Source organism: Pocillopora verrucosa, chromosome 4 (genome assembly GCF_036669915.1).
Source record: "Pocillopora verrucosa isolate sample1 chromosome 4, ASM3666991v2, whole genome shotgun sequence".
Taxonomy (NCBI): Eukaryota; Metazoa; Cnidaria; class Anthozoa; order Scleractinia; family Pocilloporidae; genus Pocillopora; species Pocillopora verrucosa.
Window position 1 is genome coordinate 27,968,171 of NC_089315.1, and position 19,204 is coordinate 27,987,374.

The following is a 19,204-nucleotide window of genomic DNA, read 5'->3' on the forward strand; positions in this document are numbered from 1 at the left end:
CTGGTGTTTCTTTTAATTTGGTCTTGTCTACCGGTTATTACTCGACAGGAACCTTCATCAGGTGAGACATTTTTAATTTTGCGTCATACAAGCTCGGTATGAATTCATATAACTTAGCCTAAATGAACCTCGTTCAAATATGATTTAAAACTTGATTTAAACAAGTCTGTTCCTTCAAAGAAAAGGCTGTTTTGCTCCTTGGTTTGAAAACTTAAAAAAGTGCTGGTTTTAAAAGTGAAAAAATGAGAAAGGTGATTCCATAACCTTAAAGTAGTTTGCCGAGGGCCAGCCATGGCGTATTTGAGAGCGACTTTTCTCAGAGTACAGCTATATTTTAAAACGAGTTTTCTCGTATCCCAGAAGGAAGAGCAAGACTCAAAAACCCGCTTATCAATTCGAGGTCGTCAAGAGTTTTTAAACGAGGTAGACTAAATATATCATGAGTTCAAGCCTTACATAGAAGATCAGTTCCATAATCCAAAGCTGTTTTTGTCATGATAATCAATAACCTGTAAATATAAGGTCATATCGCAATCATAGCATTGTAAATACTTAAGTAAGATCAGGCAAAAGAAGATACACACGAAAAGCAAGAAAAAAGCGAAGAGAGAGAGAAGATTACAATGCTTGATTAAAAAGCAATTCAGCTTGCTTAGTTTGTAATAAAATGAATAGTTCACCTCTTTAAATGATTTGTTTTCAGAGCGAATAAGGCAAACGTTTGCATTAAACAGTCCACTGATTGGTACTATGACAATATCGTTACCGTGAAAAAAATCCGGTTTACTTGTTTTTAAAAATTTCTCTATCAGTAAAAGGCTATCCCATCCAATGTTTCAGCAGTTTTGCGTATTTTAAGGGTTGCATTTATAATCAGGATCTACAAGTTGTTTGGGAGGTGAATCGTCACCAATCGAACCCGACTCTCGAAAGCGGCGCAAATTTTGCCTAATTTATTTTAACTCTAAGTTATACGCTAATTAAAAATTCGTGTTCATCACTACAGTCTTAAGAGTAGCACCTTTAATGAGTCTTATAATGACAATTTAGTGGAGTTCTGGGATTAATAAGAAATTTCAAAGAGTCTTTGTAAATTACGTAAATTATAAGGTTTAACGAGTTTTGGACTTAAATTTTACGCTACACAAATTTCTGGAATCCTATCGGTTAATTCCTAAGCATAGACTATTGGCTGCTTGGTTGCAAAAATCCCTTAAGATCAAGAATTCATAGAAAAGTTTGGCCGTTTTTAGAGAAATTTCAATTTATCGTCGAAAACAGTCTGGGTCGCCTGGCTTTTGTTAAGCCTTCAGCGGTAGGCTTCCTATCAATCAGATGCAAAATTTAGAGTTCTTTTCAATCGAGTGTCGAAAGAAGTCTGGCTAGCCTAGGTTTGCATTACTTCCCTCTGTGATTGGTCCTGAAAATTTACACTACCCCCCTCAACCAATCAGATACAGCTGAAACCAATCGCAACCCAGTCACATGCATTTTCCCGCGCTTTAGGCAACTTGTTTTTATCTTAAGTTCTCATTGGCTCCTTAATATTTTCTTTCGCTAAGATAGGTTGAGTCCTAGGACACTTAATCGAAAAGCACTTTTAAGACCAATCACGACTTAGTCAGTTACATTTTTTCTTACTTCAGGCATTTCTCTACTTATAATTTTTCTTGGTAGTTCATCTTTCTTTGGTCTGAGTGGCTACAGCGATAGACTATTAAATTGCACTTCATTCCTTTTTAATTCCTTCTAATCAAGATCAGACGAAAGAAGGTGACACGATGAGCTGTGAAACTAAGTGCTTCCCCGATTGTATGACAAACGAGATCAACGAGTGTGTGGAGGCCTGCCAGCGATTCTGCCCAGTAACATGATGAGATCTCGTTTGGAATTCAGTCACTGCGCCACTCGGATTACGATGAGTTATCATCGGAAATTGTCGATAAACGTTTTTGCAGAGAAAAAAATAACAGAACGAGGGCCAACTTTACGAGGTTTGATATCCAGCCTTCCCCGGACTCCGCAAAATTACGGAAAGACTCCGGTTTCTTCACGTACCAAGGGATCTTCAGAATCTGCAGCAATATTTATTCACTGAACAAGGAATTCTAAAAAAAGTGTTTCTATCATAATGGTGCACTGATGCACAATCAACTCGATAGAACTAATTTTTTTTTCCGATTTTTTTCTGACACGTACGTTCTATTGATGGCAACGAATTTTAATTGCAAAGACTATTCTCGATAATTCAACGACGATTTGTTCCACAAGTGGAGGTCTTCTTAAAATAAAATTAGCTCATGTCATGCAAAGACCAAAGCTCTTCAGCGATTAAAGCAGATTTTGCAGGATGAAATCCTAATAACATAAATTTATCTGTTTCGCCAAAATGAATCCCAATATAATTTCCAACCATTTCGCGCACCTCTTCAGCTTTTATGTTTTGTTTTCCGAATGGGGGTCTCCATGGTTCTTTCCTTTGTTTTTTAAATGTATGCATTTATATACTCGTGAACAGATCGAAATTTGAAAAAAAAAAACAAAGGTCTCTAGAACCTACATTGGGAAAAGAAAATATACAAGCTGATTCGGAGGTTTAAAGCTACCATATAATCATACGACATACGACGACAATTGTTCCTGTGGAGACAAAAAGTTTCGCGATAGAATTTTTCCCCCCCTCAGCAAAGCGAGGGATTTGTTTTGTTTAAATACCTGACACATATCAGATTCGTTAATCTCACCTTAACTTGTGAAGCTATCTCATTGACAAGGTATGTTGAGCTAGTGATTTATGTTTTGTTTTCGGAATGGGGGTCTCAATGGTTCTTTCCTTTGTTTTTTAAATGTATGCATTTATATACTCGTGAACAGATCGAAATTTGAAAAAAGAAAAACAAAGGTCTCTAGAATATCATCCCATAACCTACATTGGGAAAAGAAAATATACAAGCTGATTCGGAGGTTTAAAGCTACCATATAATCATACGACATACGACGACAATTGTTCCCATGGAGACAAAAAGTTTCGCGATAGAATTTTTTCCCCCCCTCAGCAAAGCGAGGGATTTGTTTTGTTTAAATACCCGACACATATCGGATTCGTTAATCTCACCTTAACTTGTGAAGCTATCTCATTAACAAGGTATGTTGAGCTAGTGAAAAGGTTTTTCACTCTTGGAGAAAATTTTATCTTGAATTTCGGATTTTCTTGGGGTAAGATTTGATAATTTCCTCAAAGTAAGACTTTATTAGATAGACCGTCTAAGGCTGGGAAACTGCACGTAATGCTCATCCTCAGGCAATAAAAGGCGGCACGTTCTTAAATATTGCGCCGATATGCCAGTGATAGAGTTGCCACCGTCTGGTGTAATGATGCATAAACCATCCTAGGAAGATACTATGAACTCAATCGCGTACAACCGCACAGAGGCCCGAAGTCATCGTCGCTGGCAAGCTGATGGTCTGTTCCAGGCGTTCAGCGAATAAAACAGGGCAATCCGAGTGAAACAATCAACGGGGTGATAGTAGCAGCAGAGCGAAGAACGAAAGGGAGATTTGGGTCCCTTAGTTTTCCAATCTTTCCGCCCAACTATAGAGCTGAGGATTACGTAAATTTTATTTTAACTCTACCAAAATCTTCCTCTTCCCGTACCGGAGTAACATGGCCGAACTTTCGTTTCCCGCTGACTATACCAACGAGTAGGGATTACTTTAAGGGGCAAATGTCCTAAGTTAGCAAATGACTTTAGCAGTACAGACTTTCTACTTGAATAGATGGCTCCAAGAAGATAATAAGATTCATCATAAACAAAACCAACGGGAAGAGTACGGATTTCGTTTATATTAATTGTTTTCATTTTGTTTAACATTTGGCATTTGTTACAACTTTCAGACCCGTCATAAGTGTTTTTTACTTACAGTTAAAATGGCTCTACTTAACTTCTCAAGGGTGATGCTGGCGCTCAATACTGATATGTGCATCAGCTTGTATCAAAAGAAAATTTCATTATCATATTCTCTTGCTTATACTCCTTCCTCTTGCTAGCAGAAAGCGATATTTTTTTTTTCCATCCAGTTTAAGGGTTTCAGTAACGCTTTCCATTGGCACTGTCAGTAGAGGCGTCTGTGCCGGGAAAAGGGTCTTAAGGCGAAATCCGAATGCGAGAACTTGCAAGCTACAGAGATAGCTGTGAGAGGACGCATGGGTGGCAGTAGACCATCTGCAAACGGAGTTTAATGAAACCCATGTTAAAAAGCATTTGTATTTATAAACGCTTATTTGTGGCGACACCTTAATGTTCTGACTTTAGGCCAGAGTGAGTCACAGGATGAAGTTCACGCACTTGATGGTTATCGTTATTGCAGTGTCTTTCTCCGTATTCGACACAGGTTGGTTATACGTATTTCTCCCAGCATATGAACAATTATGTCATCTCATCATGAAGAGAGCAAATCGAACACGACAGTGTAACCCCCCAGAGATTTATGCGATTGTCTGAACGATAGGTCGTCAAAGTCAATTTATCCGATCCCGCGTAAATACATCTGTTTACGGGCACGCACTGATTCAAATAATATAAACACGCAAACTTCAAAATAAAGGAACAAAATCACACACAAATAAAAAGTTCAGACGAATTCCCCAACCAGTCAACCACGTTACGAACACTATTCAACTACCTCCCTCCCCCAGCCTCCCGAATTTTTTTAACTGAAGTTGATTCTTACCTTCTGTGTTTCAGTCCTCGCCCTCCGATGTAATGTGTGCATAAGCTCAGTCTCCTGGGATGACTGTGAACAGAACACTCAAAAGTTGACGTGCGAATCAGAGGATACTTACTGTCACCGCCACATGACGAGTTCTGAGGTTATGGGCATCACGATTGTAACTTTTTCAAAAGGTTGTGCAACATCTGACAAATGCACACCTGAAGCAATTGATCGTTGTAAAAACGCTAAAAACACTGACCTTCAGGGAATGCCTGGAGTTACAGCAGTCGATTGTGACTTGAAATGCTGCCAGGTAGATTTGTGTGATTAGCATGTAAAAATGTCTGTGATTCACACCAGAGTAAACGATTTTCTCAGTAGGATGTTAGGAGTTTTCATGTGAAGAAAATAAAAAAAAAAGGAAATGAAACTCTGATTTTGTTTTTGTCTAAAGCCATGGCGTATTTGAGAGCGACTTTTCTCAGAGTACACCTATATTTTAAAACGAGTTTTCTCGTATCCCAGAAGGAAGAGCAAGACTCAAAAACCCGCTTATCAATTCGAGGTCGTCAAGAGTTTTTAAACGAGGTAGACTAAATATATCATGAGTTCAAGCCTTACATAGAAGATCAGTTCCATAATCCAAAGCTGTTTTTGTCATGATAATCAATAACCTGTAAATATAAGGTCATATCGCAATCATAGCATCGTAAATACTTAAGTAAGATCGGGCAAAAGAAGATACACACGAAAAGCAAGAAAAAAGCGAAGAGAGAGAGAAGATTACAATGCTTGAATAAAAAGCAATTCAGCTTGCTTAGTTTGTAATAAAATGAATAGTTCATCTCTTTAAATAGTTTGTTTTCAGAGCGAATAAGGCAAACGTTTGCATTAAACAGTCCACTGATTGGTACTATGACAATATCGTTACCGTGAAAAAAATCCGGTTTACTTGTTTTTAAAAATCTCCCTATCAGTAAAAGGCTATCCCATCCAATGTTTCAGCAGTTTTGCGTATTTTAAGGGTTGCATTTATAATCAGGATCTACAAGTTGTTTGGGAGGGGAATCGTCACCAATCGAACCCGACTCTCAAATCGGCGCAAATTTTGCCTAATTTATTTTAACTCTAAGTTATACTCTAATTAAATTTCGTGTTCATCACTACAGTCTTAAGAGTAGCACCTTTAATGAGTCTTATAATGACAACTTATTGAAACTTGATGACAAGTATAAGCCGGCAAAGAAAACAGTGCAAAAGCAATTATCTGTCACATCGATGTCAGCAGCAACAGGATTATGACACCTTACAGTGCCCATACATTTTCTTAGACTAAAAGTCTAAGAAAATGTAGGGGACTCTCCGGGATACTTACAGTACAGACGATTTGCGTCCCCTCATGAGGTCTACTTAAAATAAAATTAGCTCATGTCATGCAAAGACCAAAGCTCTTCAGCGATTAAAGCAGATTTTGCAGGATGAAATCCTAATAACATAAATTTATCTGTTTCGCCAAAATGAATCCCAATATAATTTCCAACCATTTCGCGCACCTCTTCAGCTTTTATGTTTTGTTTTCCGAATGGGGGTCTCCATGGTTCTTTCCTTTGTTTTTTAAATGTATGCATTTATATACTCGTGAACAGATCGAAATTTGAAAAAAAAAAAAAAACAAAGGTCTCTAGAATATCATCCCATGACCTACATTGGGAAAAGAAAATATACAAGCTGATTCGGAGGTTTAAAGCTACCATATAATCATACGACATACGACGACAATTGTTCCCGTGGAGACAAAAAGTTTCGCGATAGAATTTTTCCCCCCCTCAGCAAAGCGAGGGATTTGTTTTGTTTAAATACCTGACACATATCGGATTCGTTAATCTCACCTTAACTTGTGAAGCTATCTCATTAACAAGGTATGTTGAGCTGGTGAAAAGGTTTTTCACTCTTGGAGAAAATTTTATCTTGAATTTCGGATTTTCTTGGGGTAAGATTTGATAATTTCCTCAAAGTCAGACTTTATTAGATAGACCGTCTAAGGCTGGGAAACTGCACGTAATGCTCATCCTCAGGCAATAAAAGGCGGCACGTTCTTAAATATTGCGCCGATCTGCCAGTGATAGAATTGCCACCGTCTGGTGTAATGATGCATAAACCATCCTAGGAAGATACTATGAACTCAACCGCGTACAACCGCACAGAGGCCCGAAGTCATCGTCGCTGGCAAGCTGATGGTCTGTTCCAGGCGTTCAGCGAATAAAACAGGGCAATCCGAGTGAAACAATCAACGGGGTGATAGTAGCAGCAGAGCGAAGAACGAAAGGGAGATTTGGGTCCCTTAGTTTTCCAATCTTTCCGCCCAACTATAGAGCTGAGGATTACGTAAATTTTATTTTAACTCTACCAAAATCTTCCTCTTCCCGTACCGGAGTAACATGGCCGAACTTTCGTTTCCCGCTGACTATACCAACGCGCAGGGATTACCTTAAGGGGCAAATGTCTTAAGTTAGCAAATAACTTTAGCAGTACAGACTTTCTACTTGAACATATGGCTCCAAGAAGATAATAAGATTCATCATAAACAAAACCAACGGGAAGAGTACGGATTTCGTTTATATTAATTGTTTTCATTTTGTTTAAAATTTGGCATTTCTTACAACTTTCAGACCCGTCATAAGTGTTTTTTACTTACAGTTAAAATGGCTCTACTTAACTTCTCAAGAGTGATGCTGGCGCTCAATACTGATATGTGCATCAGCTTGTATCAAAAGAAAATATCATTATCATATTCTCTTGCTTATACTCCTTCGTCTTGCTAGCAGAAAGCGATGTTGTTTTTTTCCATGCAGTTTAAGGGTTTCAGTAACGCTTTCCATTGGCGCTGTCAGTAGAGGCGTCTGTGTCGGGAAAGGGGCCGTAAGGCGAAATCCGAATGCGAGAACTTGCAAGCTACAGAGATAGCTGTGAGAGGACACATAGCTGGTAGTAGACCATCTGCAAACGGAGTTTAATGAAACCCCTGTTAAAAAGCATTTGTATTTATAAACACTTATTTGTGGCGACACCTTAATGTTCTGACTTTAGGCCAGAGTGAGTCACAGGATGAAGTTCACGCACTTGATGGTTATCGTTATTGCAGTGTCTTTCTCCGTATTCGACACAGGTTGGTTATACGTATTGCTCCCAGCATATGAACAATTATGTCATCTCATCATGAAGAGAGCAAATCGAGTACGACAGTGTATCCCCCAGTCAAAGAGATTTATGCGATTGTCTGAACAATAGGTCGTCAAAGTCAATTTATCCAATCCCGCGTAAATACATCTGTTTACGGGCACGCACTGATTCAAATAATATAGACACGCAAACTTCAAAATAAAGGAACAAAATCACACACAAATAAAAAGTTCAGACGAATTCCCCAACCAGTCAACCACGTTATGAACATTATTTAACTACCTCCCTTCCTCAGCCTCCCGAATTTTTTAAACTGAAGTTGATTCTTACCTTCTGTGTTTCAGTCCGCGCCCTTCGATGTAATGTGTGCATAAGCTCAGTCTCCTGGGATGACTGTGAACAGAACACTCAAAAGTTGACGTGCGAATCAGAGGATACTTACTGTCACCGCCACATGACGAGTTCTGAGGTTATGGGCATCACGATTGTAACTTTTTCAAAAGGTTGTGCAACATCTGACAAATGCACACCTGAAGCAATTGATCGGTGTAAAAACGCTAAAAACACTGACCTTCAGGGAATGCCTGGAGTTACAGCAGTCGATTGTGACTTGAAATGCTGCCAGGGAGATTTGTGTGATTAGCATGTAAAAATGTCTGTGATTCACACCAGAGTAAACGATTTTCTCAGTAGGATGTTAGGAGTTTTCATGTGAAGAAAATAAAAAAAAAAGGAAATGAAACTCTGATTTTTTTTTGTCTATAGCCATGGCGTATTTGAGAGCGACTTTTCTCAGAGTACACCTATATTTTAAAACGAGTTTTCTCGTATCCCAGAAGGAAGAGCAAGACTCAAAAACCCGCTTATCAATTCGAGGTCGTCAAGAGTTTTTAAACGAGGTAGACTAAATAAATCATGAGTTCAAGCCTTACATAGAAGATCAGTTCCATAATCCAAAGCTGTTTTTGTCATGATAATCAATAACCTGTAAATATAAGGTCATATCGCAATCATAGCATCGTAAATACTTAAGTAAGATCAGGCAAAAGAAGATACACATGAAAAGCAAGAAAAAAGCGAAGAGAGAGAGAAGATTACAATGCTTGATTAAAAAGCAATTCAGCTTGCTTAGTTTGTAATAAAATGAATAGTTCACCTCTTTAAATGATTTGTTTTCAGAGCGAATAAGGCAAACGTTTGCATTAAACAGTCCACTGATTGGTACTATGAAAATATCGTTATCGTAAAAAAAATCCGGTTTACTTGTTTTTAAAAATCTCCCTATCAGTAAAAGGCTATCCCATCCAATGTTTCAGCAGTTTTGCGTATTTTAAGGGTTGCATTTATAATCAGGATCTACAAGTTGTTTGGGAGGTTAATCGTCACCAATCGAACCCGACTCTCGAAAGCGGCGCAAATTTTGCCTAATTTATTTTAACTCTAAGTTATACGCTGATTAAAAATTCGTGTTCATCACTACAGTCTTAAGAGTAGCACCTTTAATGAGTCTTATAATGACAATTTAGTGGAGTTCTGGGATTAATAAGAAATTTCAAAGAGTCTTAGAAAGTTTTAAACACTTTTAAAGAGGCAAAAGGTGATACGTAAATTATAAGGTTTAACGAGTTTTGAACTTAAATTTTACGCTACACAAATTTCTGGAATCCTATTGGTTAATTCCTAAGCATAGACTATTGGCTGCTTGGTTGCAAAAATCCCTTAAGATCAAGAATTCATAGAAAAGTTTGGCCGTTTTTAGAGAAATTTCAATTTATCGTCGAAAACAGTCTGGGTCGCCTGGCTTTTGTTAAGCCTTCAGCGGTAGGCTTCCTATCAATCAGATGCAAAATTTAGAGTTCTTTTCAATCGAGTGTCGAAAGAAGTCTGGCTAGCCTAGGTTTGCATTACTTCCCTCTGTGATTGGTCCTGAAAATTTACACTACCCCCCTCAACCAATCAGATACAGCTGAAACCAATCGCAACCCAGTCACATGCATTTTCCCGCGCTTTAGGCAACTTGTTTTTATCTTAAGTTCTCATTGGCTCCTTAGTATTTTCTTTCGCTAAGATAGGTTGAGTCCTAGGACACTTAATCGAAAAGCACTTTTAAGACCAATCACGACTTAGTCAGTTACATTTTTTCTTACTTCAGGCATTTCTCTACTTATAATTTTTCTTGGTAGTTCATCTTTCTTTGGTCTGAGTGGCTACAGCGATAGACTATTAAATTGCACTTCATTCCTTTTTAATTCCTTCTAATCAAGATCAGACGAAAGAAGGTGACACGATGAGCTGTGAAGCTAAGTGCTTCCCCGATTGTATGACAAACGAGATCAACGAGTGTGTGGAGGCCTGCCAGCGATTCTGCCCAGTAACATGATGAGATCTCGTTTGGAATTCAGTCACTGCGCCACTCGGATTACGATGAGTTATCATCGGAAATTGTCGATAAACGTTTTTGCAGAGAAAAAAATTACAGAACGAGGGCCAACTTTACGAGGTTTGATATCCAGCCTTCCCCGGACTCCGGAAAATTACGGAAAGACTCCGGTTTCTTCACGTACCAAGGGATCTTCAGAATCTGCAGCAATATTTATTCACTGAACAAGGAAATTCTAAAAAAAGTGTTTCTATCATAATGGTGCACTGATGCACAATCAACTCGATAGAACTAATTTTTTTTCCGATTTTTTTCTGACACGTACGTTCTATTGATGGCAACGAATTTTAATTGCAAAGACTGTTCTTGATAATTCAACGACGATTTGTTCCACAAGTGGAGGTCTTCTTAAAATAAAATTAGCTCATGTCGTGCAAAGACCAAAGCTCTTCAGCGATTAAAGCAGATTTTGCAGGATGAAATCCTAATAACATAAATTTATCTGTTTCGCCAAAATGAATCCCAATATAATTTCCAACCATTTCGCGCACCTCTTCAGCTTTTATGTTTTGTTTTCCGAATGGGGGTCTCCATGGTTCTTTCCTTTGTTTTTTAAATGTATGCATTTATATACTCGTGAACAGATCGAAATTTGAAAAAAAAACAAACAAAGGTCTCTAGAATATCATCCCATGACCTACATTGGGAAAAGAAAATATACAAGCTGATTCGGAGGTTTAAAACTACCATATAATCATACGACATACGACGACAATTGTTCCCATGGAGACAAAAAGTTTCGCGATAGAATTTTTTCCCCCCCTCAGCAAAGCGAGGGATTTGTTTTGTTTAAATACCCGACACATATCGGATTCGTTAATCTCACCTTAACTTGTGAAGCTATCTCATTAACAAGGTATGTTGAGCTAGTGAAAAGGTTTTTTACTCTTGGAGAAAATTTTATCTTGAATTTCGGATTTTCTTGGGGTAAGATTTGATAATTTCCTCAAAGTAAGACTTTATTAGATAGACCGTCTAAGGCTGGGAAACTGCACGTAATGCTCATCCTCAGGCAATAAAAGGCGTCACGTTCTTAAATATTGCGCCGATATGCCAGTGATAGAGTTGCCACCGTCTAGTGTTATGATGCATAAACCATCCTAGGAAGATACTATGAACTCAACCGCACACAACCGCACAGAGGCCCGAAGTCATCGTCGCTGGCAAGCCGATGGTCTGCTCCAGGCGTTCAGCGAATAAAAAAGAGCAATCCGAGTGAAATAATCAACGGAGTGATAATAGCGGCAGAGAGAAGAACGAAGGGGAGATTTGGGTCCCTTAGTTTTCCAATCCTCCCGCCTAACTATAGAGCTTAGGATTACGTAAATTTTATTGTAACTCTATCAAAATCCTTCTCTTCCCGTACCGGAGTAACATGGCCGAACTTTCGTTTCCCACTGACTATACCAACGCGCAGGGATACCTTACCTTAAGGGGCAAATGTCTTAAGTTAGCAAATAACTTTAGTAATACAGACTTTCTACTTGAACAGATGGCTCCAAGAATATAATAAGATTCCTCATAATCAAAACCAACGGGAAGAGTACAGATTTCGTTTATATTAATTGTTTTCAGTTTGTTTAGCATTTGGCATTTCTTACAAATTTCAGACCCGTCATAAGTGTTTTTTACTTCCAGTTAAAATGGCTCTACTTAACTTCTCAAGAGTGATGCTGGCGCTCAATATTGATATATGCATCAACTTGTATCAAGAGAAAATATCATTATCATATTCTCTTGCTTATACTCCTTTCTCTTGCTAGCAGAAAGCGATGTTGTTTTTTCCATCCAGTTTAAGGGTTTCAATAACGTTTTCCATTGGCGCTGTCAGTAGAGGTGTCTGTGCCGGGAAAGGGGTCGTAAGGCGACCGAAATCCGAATGCGAGAACTTGAAAGCTACAGAGATAGCTGTGAGAGGACGCATGGGTGGCAGTAGACCATCTGCAAACGGAGTTTAATGAAACCCATGTTAAAAAGCATTTGTATTTATAAACGCTTATTTGTGGCGACACCTTAATGTTCTGATTTCAGGCCAGAGTGAGTCACAGGATGAAGTTCACGCACTTGATCGGTTATCGTTATTGCAGTGTCTTTCTCCGTATTCGACACAGGTTGGTTATACGTATTTCTCCCAGCATATGAACAATTATGTCATCTCATCATGAAGAGAGCAAATCGAACACGACAGTGTAACCCCCCAGAGATTTATGCGATTGTCTGAACGATAGGTCGTCAAAGTCAATTTATCCGATCCCGCGTAAATACATCTGTTTACGGGCACGCACTGATTCAAATAATATAAACACGCAAACTTCAAAATAAAGGAACAAAATCACACACAAATAAAAAGTTCAGACGAATTCCCCAACCAGTCAACCACGTTATGAACATTATTTAACTACCTCCCTTCCTCAGCCTCCCGAATTTTTTTAACTGAAGTTGATTCTTACCTTCTGTGTTTCAGTCCGCGCCCTTCGATGTAATGTGTGCATAAGCTCAGTCTCCTGGGATGACTGTGAACAGAACACTCAAAAGTTGACGTGCGAATCAGAGGATACTTACTGTCACCGCCACATGACGAGTTCTGAGGTTATGGGCATCACGATTGTAACTTTTTCAAAAGGTTGTGCAACATCTGACAAATGCACACCTGAAGCAATTGATCGGTGTAAAAACGCTAAAAACACCGACCTTCAGGGAATGCCTGGAGTTACAGCAGTCGATTGTGACTTGAAATGCTGTCAGGGAGATTTGTGTGATTAGCATGTAAAAATGTCTGTGATTCACACCAGAGTAAACGATTTTCTCAGTAGGATGTTAGGAGTTTTCATGTGAAGAAAATAAAAAAAAAAGGAAATGAAACTCTGATTTTGTTTTTGTCTATAGAATTAGTTGAATGTCTGATAATTAGCTCTACTAAACTATTTTTTAACCTTGTCCACAGAACAACTTTGAACGTCAAAAGTAATTCGGGATTGCTTAAGCTTCGCCTCACAGTACTTCGCTCTGTCACTGATCCAAAAACCTTGCACCCTTTCTTGGATAATCAGATTCAAAACTAACACCAGGCGCGTTTCCCCGAGTTTTTCTTTTTATCTCAAGTTCTTACTGCCTCTCTGTGATATTTTCCTTTGTTCTGATTGGCTGTGGTGATCATCACCCCGTATTTGAGGGTATCATGGAAACTGACACTAGTTATATGGAGAAATGTGGAAATTATGGTTCGGCTCTTCCTTTTCAAATATGTATTCTAAAATATGACGTCATTGAAAGAGGAAAGAAGTGGCATAGTTTAATACTTTGGGGATTAACAGTTCCACTGCAACGCTTCAATCGATCATAAGTCTGGTCAACAATAGCACTGGTATAATGCTCTTAGGAAAGCAAGCGTTTGTAAGAGGGTAACTAGGAATTAGCAGCACCTTCTTCGGCAAATAATTGTTTATTATCAATAAAACTAGCATGTACCCTTATAATGCTGATAAGATGCTAGGGTAGGAAATCCCTTCTTCTTTCCTTTTTTTAACTTTTGGTTTGTTTTACCTTGAAAACACTAGCCTTTTCATAAAAAAAAACAAACCAAAGACACTGTATAATTTTGTGTTGTTCTTATTATTCACTCTAGCTGAAATAAGTTTTAAATTGATCTAAGAAGTTTACAAGGCATATTAAATAAAGTAAGGCATTATCAATACAGAATGGCTGTACCATGCAGTAGTTCTTTTAAATAAAGTTCTGATGATTCAAAAACAATGGACTGAAATAAAAAACATTTCTTAAATGTAAGAGGCAGATTTAGTGGGTACATCTGCCGTAACAGTTTTAAATGCCTATTCAAGTGAGTGAAATTTTTCATCTTCACACTTTTCTACAAGTTTTACCAATAAAAGAAGACATTAAGTTAAACAACAACAATAAAAAAAGGAACATTAATCTTCTAAACTTTATACCTAACTATACTATAAATCCAATAACAATTTCATACTTTAACTCATGGCAAGAGTATGAACCCAAAAGTCCTTGATGCATTATCATTCCAGGCAATTTTAATACACACTAAAGATGTACCTTGAAGACCTCACTCTGATTCCCTTGTTGTAATCAATTCTTTATCAACACTATATGACACCTAGTCATTTTTCAATTTAAAAGCCTGTAAAACATATAATGTATGTGATTTCAAAATAAATAGACTGTTCTCTTATCTCAACTTTTTAATTGTTCCTTGTGATTTCGAAGAACAGAAAATATATTTAGTCACTGTACCTGTAACGGAAGAATTGGTTTCTAAAGAAACATTTGTGCGACAAGCACATGTACCTCAGCATACAAATGAAACATATCTAGTTATAATCAAAATGTTGGTATGGGCTAGTTATTAGCCAAATATGATTGTTACTACAATTTGTTTGCCCTTCTCAACATCATTACGATAATGAAAATAACAAAATAGAGTACTCTGAGAAATCAATGCCAATCATTTGGTAAAAATAATTATATTCCCAAGCTGATTTCACCTTGACAATAAAATGCTATTAGCTACAGTAAAACTCATCATTTGTTTCATAGATCACAAAAACCACACTGAAAATTCTCTTTCATATTAACTAATTTTGAGGGGTCAAAAGACATAGAACTATTTCTCCATTACAAACATGGAAGTCAGTTTACTGTTCTAATTAAATAGACATGATGTTAATATGAATACTACCTCTAATGTGCCAATTTGTAATTCTTACAAAATGTTTCCATACCCAATACTTAAGTGCAGTAGACATAACCTTGGTGTGCATAGATAAAACAAATAGGAAATAATAATAATAATAATAATTAATAGGAAAACAACACAACAGATACATACATGCCCAGTACACAACATATACTGTGTACAGCTGCACAACATGGCCAACTGACAAACAAGCTTGTGTTTTACCAACTACTCCGTAGTGGATTTGTTAAACTAGCAGTATTACTTTTGGTTATTACATGCAAAGAGATTATGTTAACTTTCTCAAGACCAAACCTTGATATACCTTAATGATAATGATTTAAATCTTAACATTACTCTGGCTAACATGTCAGCACTCAAGGCACAGAACATGTATATTTATATTTACTTAGTAACCTGATGCTCTTGGCTCACATCACCTATGATATAAATGCCTCACTATGTGCACAAGTATCATGTGTTTTTAGTCGTATACCAAACATTTTCTTGTTAAGACACATCGGTAGCCTCGTCAACCTCCATACTCAGTTGTGGTTTCTCTGAACCGAGCAAGGCATCATTATCAAATTCACCAATGTCTGCACGGTATACCAGGGGAATGTCAGTAATGGGATCCAGAAGAGAAAAGTCCAGGTCATCATAGTTACGATTTGTGAGTTCGACTGTCCAGAAAGGTTTTTTCACACTAAAATGCCTGCTTTTGAAGTGCCGATAGATCAGGAATATGATCATAAACAGGGTGACTGCACCAAACGTGCTACAAACAGCAACAATAACTTTCTCTTTTGTTGAAAATCCTGGAACAAAACATGGCGTTAATACCTGAATTACAAGGTATTATTGCAAGGGTCAATGCCTCACTAAAGAAATTTGAAAGAAACCATACACAACCATCCCAATGTCCTTACAGCACAAGTGCATTTAAGTTGAATTATTGTGCTATTCATAAATGCAAGTTCACAAACAAAAGTCAAATGATCAAACACCATTCAGAGTTTCAATACAGGTTGAGCAATTCAAAAAAAATGTATCTATGATCATGCAGTATTCAACAGTTAAATGTATAATAAACACATCAAAAGAACAATCACTCTTTAATTTTCTGATATGGGTTTACCCTATGACCCCAAAAAGTGACTAGCATTCAATTTCTCCTTAAAATACCAGCCTTTAATCACACATTATTTAAGGTCACAAGAAATCAGGAAATGATAACATACTTAAGAAACTCTTGAATGTTTCAGAAATTCTCCTTGTCATAACCTTAGGGAATGTGTGGGTGATAATGCCTGCTGATTTTGAAGTGTAAAGAGTCAAGTGATTACAAAAACAAATGTTACGCGCACTCATGGAATATTCCACATCTGTAAGGAACACGTACCTGATTTTTCCTTTTCTTCTACTTTGTCATTTCCTGTTACACAATTATCAACAGATGACTCTGAACCATGCCCTGTGTCCAGACATTTTCTACACTCCTTCTCTGAGCCACGCGGTGCACAAGTTACACACTGGCCAGCTTTGTGGTTACAATTTGTAACTTGGATGCTATCAAAACTACCATTACACATGCAAGTGTCACATGCTTGAAGTCCAGTCTTGTTGTCATTATTCATTCCAGAGTTTCTGCACATGTCACAAAGAGAACCATCTTGTAAATGTGCTGTACATCTGATGCAGGATATAGTCCCATTGCTTAGAACTCTGCATGCTGCTGTTGAAATGTTTCTTAGGCACCAAGTGCAGTGAAGGAGTATTTTGTCTGCTAAGTCAACTGGAGTTAGAGAGAAAAAAAATATGTTACAAGGAATTTTAATTCCTGAGAGATGATAAGAGGCGGAAAGATGCTTAATTATAAAATAAGATGAATTTTACACTTGCATTTTCATTGGTTCTTCCATAAGATCTATTGGAGGACAGATACATAATATCACCACTGACGATGTTTTGCTTCTCCATTATGCATAGTGACACACTCAGCTGTGCCTTGTTGGCCTTTTTTTTTTTTTGTTCTTACTGCATTTTGATGTTTACTATATGATATATTACTTAACAGATGTGCAGCACAAGGAATCTATTTGTTAAGTACTTTGACTTCTGAAGATTTAATCATTATGTGACTAACATAAGGCTACTCAGAGATTAAAACCTTAATATAAGTAGCAGTCAAGTGGGTGTGTGGTTTACCCATATTTCCTGCACTCATATTGCAATTTTGATAATTTTGCTCTTTTCCAATATACCTTCTGCTGCCTAATATCAAGAGAAAGTTTAGTTTATACAAAGACTTAGGAAATGATGGTCAATAATTGAATAAAAAAAAACCCACTGGAATTTGAACAACTGAATAAAAAAATGGATAGCAGTGTGTGGTTGTCTACATGGTTCTAACAACAATCGAAGAGTGAATGTTTTCTTTGGAATGGTTATTGACAAAACTAATTAGTGATTTTGCTAATAAAATAAATTCAGCTTAACTGATGTGAGAAAAAGCCTCACAAATAATTGTGTTCTACAGTAACAGAAGACAATATATTTTACTGATGTGTATATTGCAGTACTGTAATGTAAAGACTTGGCACATTTACAGATGAATCAGCCTGTACATTTATCATCTCTAGGATTTCAAAAACATAACATAGACAATATGGGCCCAGAACTATAAGAAAAACATGAAAAATAATGCAACAAGGTTCTAACAAATTGCGGACTCATCCCTTAGAGATCACCATATATTTCACCGGGAATTAGTCACTAATCTGATAATAGAACTGGACGAAAAAAAAAAGTATTGATACTGGCGTATTACCAACAGAAAATCCTTTAAAACTTGGAGTCGGATAATCCAATGATAAATCAAAACAATATGATAATTAAGCTTACAGCTATATGTTTGTTGAAGTGTTCAAACTATTTAATCAGACGTCTTTACTACATCGAATATAAGTTTTTCGTACGAAGGCAATGGATACTTTTAATTCGCCACCAGAACTGCAAGATAACATTGACTGGATGCATGAAAGAAAGCACGGTTATTAATGTAGGTTTAGCAAATGCAAATATTGAACACGCACGTGAAATCTGGTGAAGTAATATTACTGAAAACAGCTACAAACTGCTTAAAACTTACTGAAAAGATCTTGGCATACACAGTGAACTTTAAACGATTCACCATGTACATAGAACGAAGTGGAAAAAAAAACAACTCGGCTTACCTTTCGGGGCTCCTTCGTGGGCTTTTATCAACATTGAAAGAATTGTAAGAACTAGTAATCGGACATCCACTTCCATTGCTACAACACCGTGCAACGAACGAGTAAATTTCGTGATGGTAGCCTCGCGGACAAGTTGAAGATTCTAAGAAGTGATAGCTGTGATATTTTTGGCCACTTTTACCATAGCATGAAATTATGCTACCAACGGAAGAGAATCACCGCATTCTTACGACAGGATTTGGCACTTAGCGGAAAAAGCTTACAGGCCCTTATCAGTCGCGGTGGTTTTCCCAGGTCTTGAAAAGAATTTTTTTTAAGGAAGCTTTGGGGCCGCTCTCGCTCTGCCAACGCTGAGAAACTGGAACGGGCCAGTTTTGATGACGTCATTTGGTCTCAAATTCTTGTTCGACTTATTAAAAGTTATATTAAGAAGGTTTCGCGCTAAGTCCTTGCTTGATTCTGCGAATTAAGCGGGCGACGAAAGCTTGAGGAAACGGAGAATCATGACCGTTCTATTTCTGGGCCAACAATAAAAGCTACAAACATGAAAAATGGTAATTCTTTCCCCTCTTAATCAACCTTGCATTTTCATTTTTTTTCTTAAAGTAATTCCGGTTACACCCTCAATGCAATTGGGTGTACTACTTCTGTCTAGTCACGGTGGTCCTGGATGGAGATTTTCCTAAGAATTTACGAGTGGTCACGTTTTGCTGAAACCGACTTCTTTAAGACTTTAGGAGAAAATGACGTGGGGAGAAGACATTTGATTTGAAGTGAGAAATTTTTGTCATCAAGTTACATTCACAGGAACAGTTGAAGATGCGCTGAAGTGCGGTTGTTAGATAAAATTTTCTGAGTTCCGGTCACCTGCAACTATTTCTTGTATTAAAGGTTTCAACTGAATCAATGGTGCTGTACAAGAAATTA

General features: G+C 37.5%; 3 protein-coding genes and 1 non-coding gene across 6 annotated transcripts; 3 read left to right on the forward strand and 1 right to left on the reverse strand.

Moving 5' to 3' along the window:
- Positions 1-2,698: 2,698 nt before the first annotated feature.
- LOC136280231 (uncharacterized) lies at positions 2,699-5,121 on the forward strand. Of its 2 annotated transcripts, none has more exons than XM_066165129.1 (3): positions 2,699-2,774; positions 4,314-4,392; positions 4,746-5,121. In XM_066165129.1, the coding sequence occupies exons 2-3, from the start codon at positions 4,332-4,334 to the stop codon at positions 5,042-5,044; spliced, it is 360 nt and encodes a 119-aa protein (XP_066021226.1). In that variant the 5' UTR covers positions 2,699-2,774; positions 4,314-4,331; the 3' UTR covers positions 5,045-5,121. The 2 variants fall into 2 exon arrangements, with proteins under 2 accessions (XP_066021226.1, XP_066021227.1); XM_066165130.1 differs by lacking the exon at positions 2,699-2,774 and adding an exon at positions 3,037-3,145.
- A 1,390-nt stretch (positions 5,122-6,511) lies between these two features.
- LOC131769487 (uncharacterized) lies at positions 6,512-8,624 on the forward strand. 2 transcript variants are annotated; one of them, XM_059085207.2, is made up of 3 exons: positions 6,512-6,632; positions 7,801-7,879; positions 8,238-8,624. In XM_059085207.2, exons 2-3 carry the CDS (start codon positions 7,819-7,821, stop codon positions 8,534-8,536), a joined length of 360 nt encoding a protein of 119 aa, XP_058941190.2. In that variant the 5' UTR covers positions 6,512-6,632; positions 7,801-7,818; the 3' UTR covers positions 8,537-8,624. The 2 variants fall into 2 exon arrangements, with proteins under 2 accessions (XP_058941190.2, XP_058941192.2); XM_059085209.2 differs by having other exon boundaries at positions 6,611-6,703.
- Positions 8,625-12,382: 3,758 nt separating this feature from the next.
- Positions 12,383-13,189, forward strand: LOC131769485 (uncharacterized). The gene is made up of 2 exons (XR_010717193.1): positions 12,383-12,444; positions 12,798-13,189. It is a non-coding gene; the product is annotated as an uncharacterized protein (transcript).
- Positions 13,190-13,745: 556 nt separating this feature from the next.
- On the reverse strand, positions 13,746-18,574 carry LOC131769472 (multiple epidermal growth factor-like domains protein 9). Its single transcript, XM_059085192.2, has 3 exons — positions 18,278-18,574; positions 16,444-16,836; positions 13,746-15,859 (listed from the first exon to the last, which is right to left on the reverse strand). Exons 1-3 carry the CDS (start codon positions 18,351-18,353, stop codon positions 15,552-15,554), a joined length of 777 nt encoding a protein of 258 aa, XP_058941175.2. The 5' UTR covers positions 18,354-18,574; the 3' UTR covers positions 13,746-15,551.
- Positions 18,575-19,204: the final 630 nt, after the last annotated feature.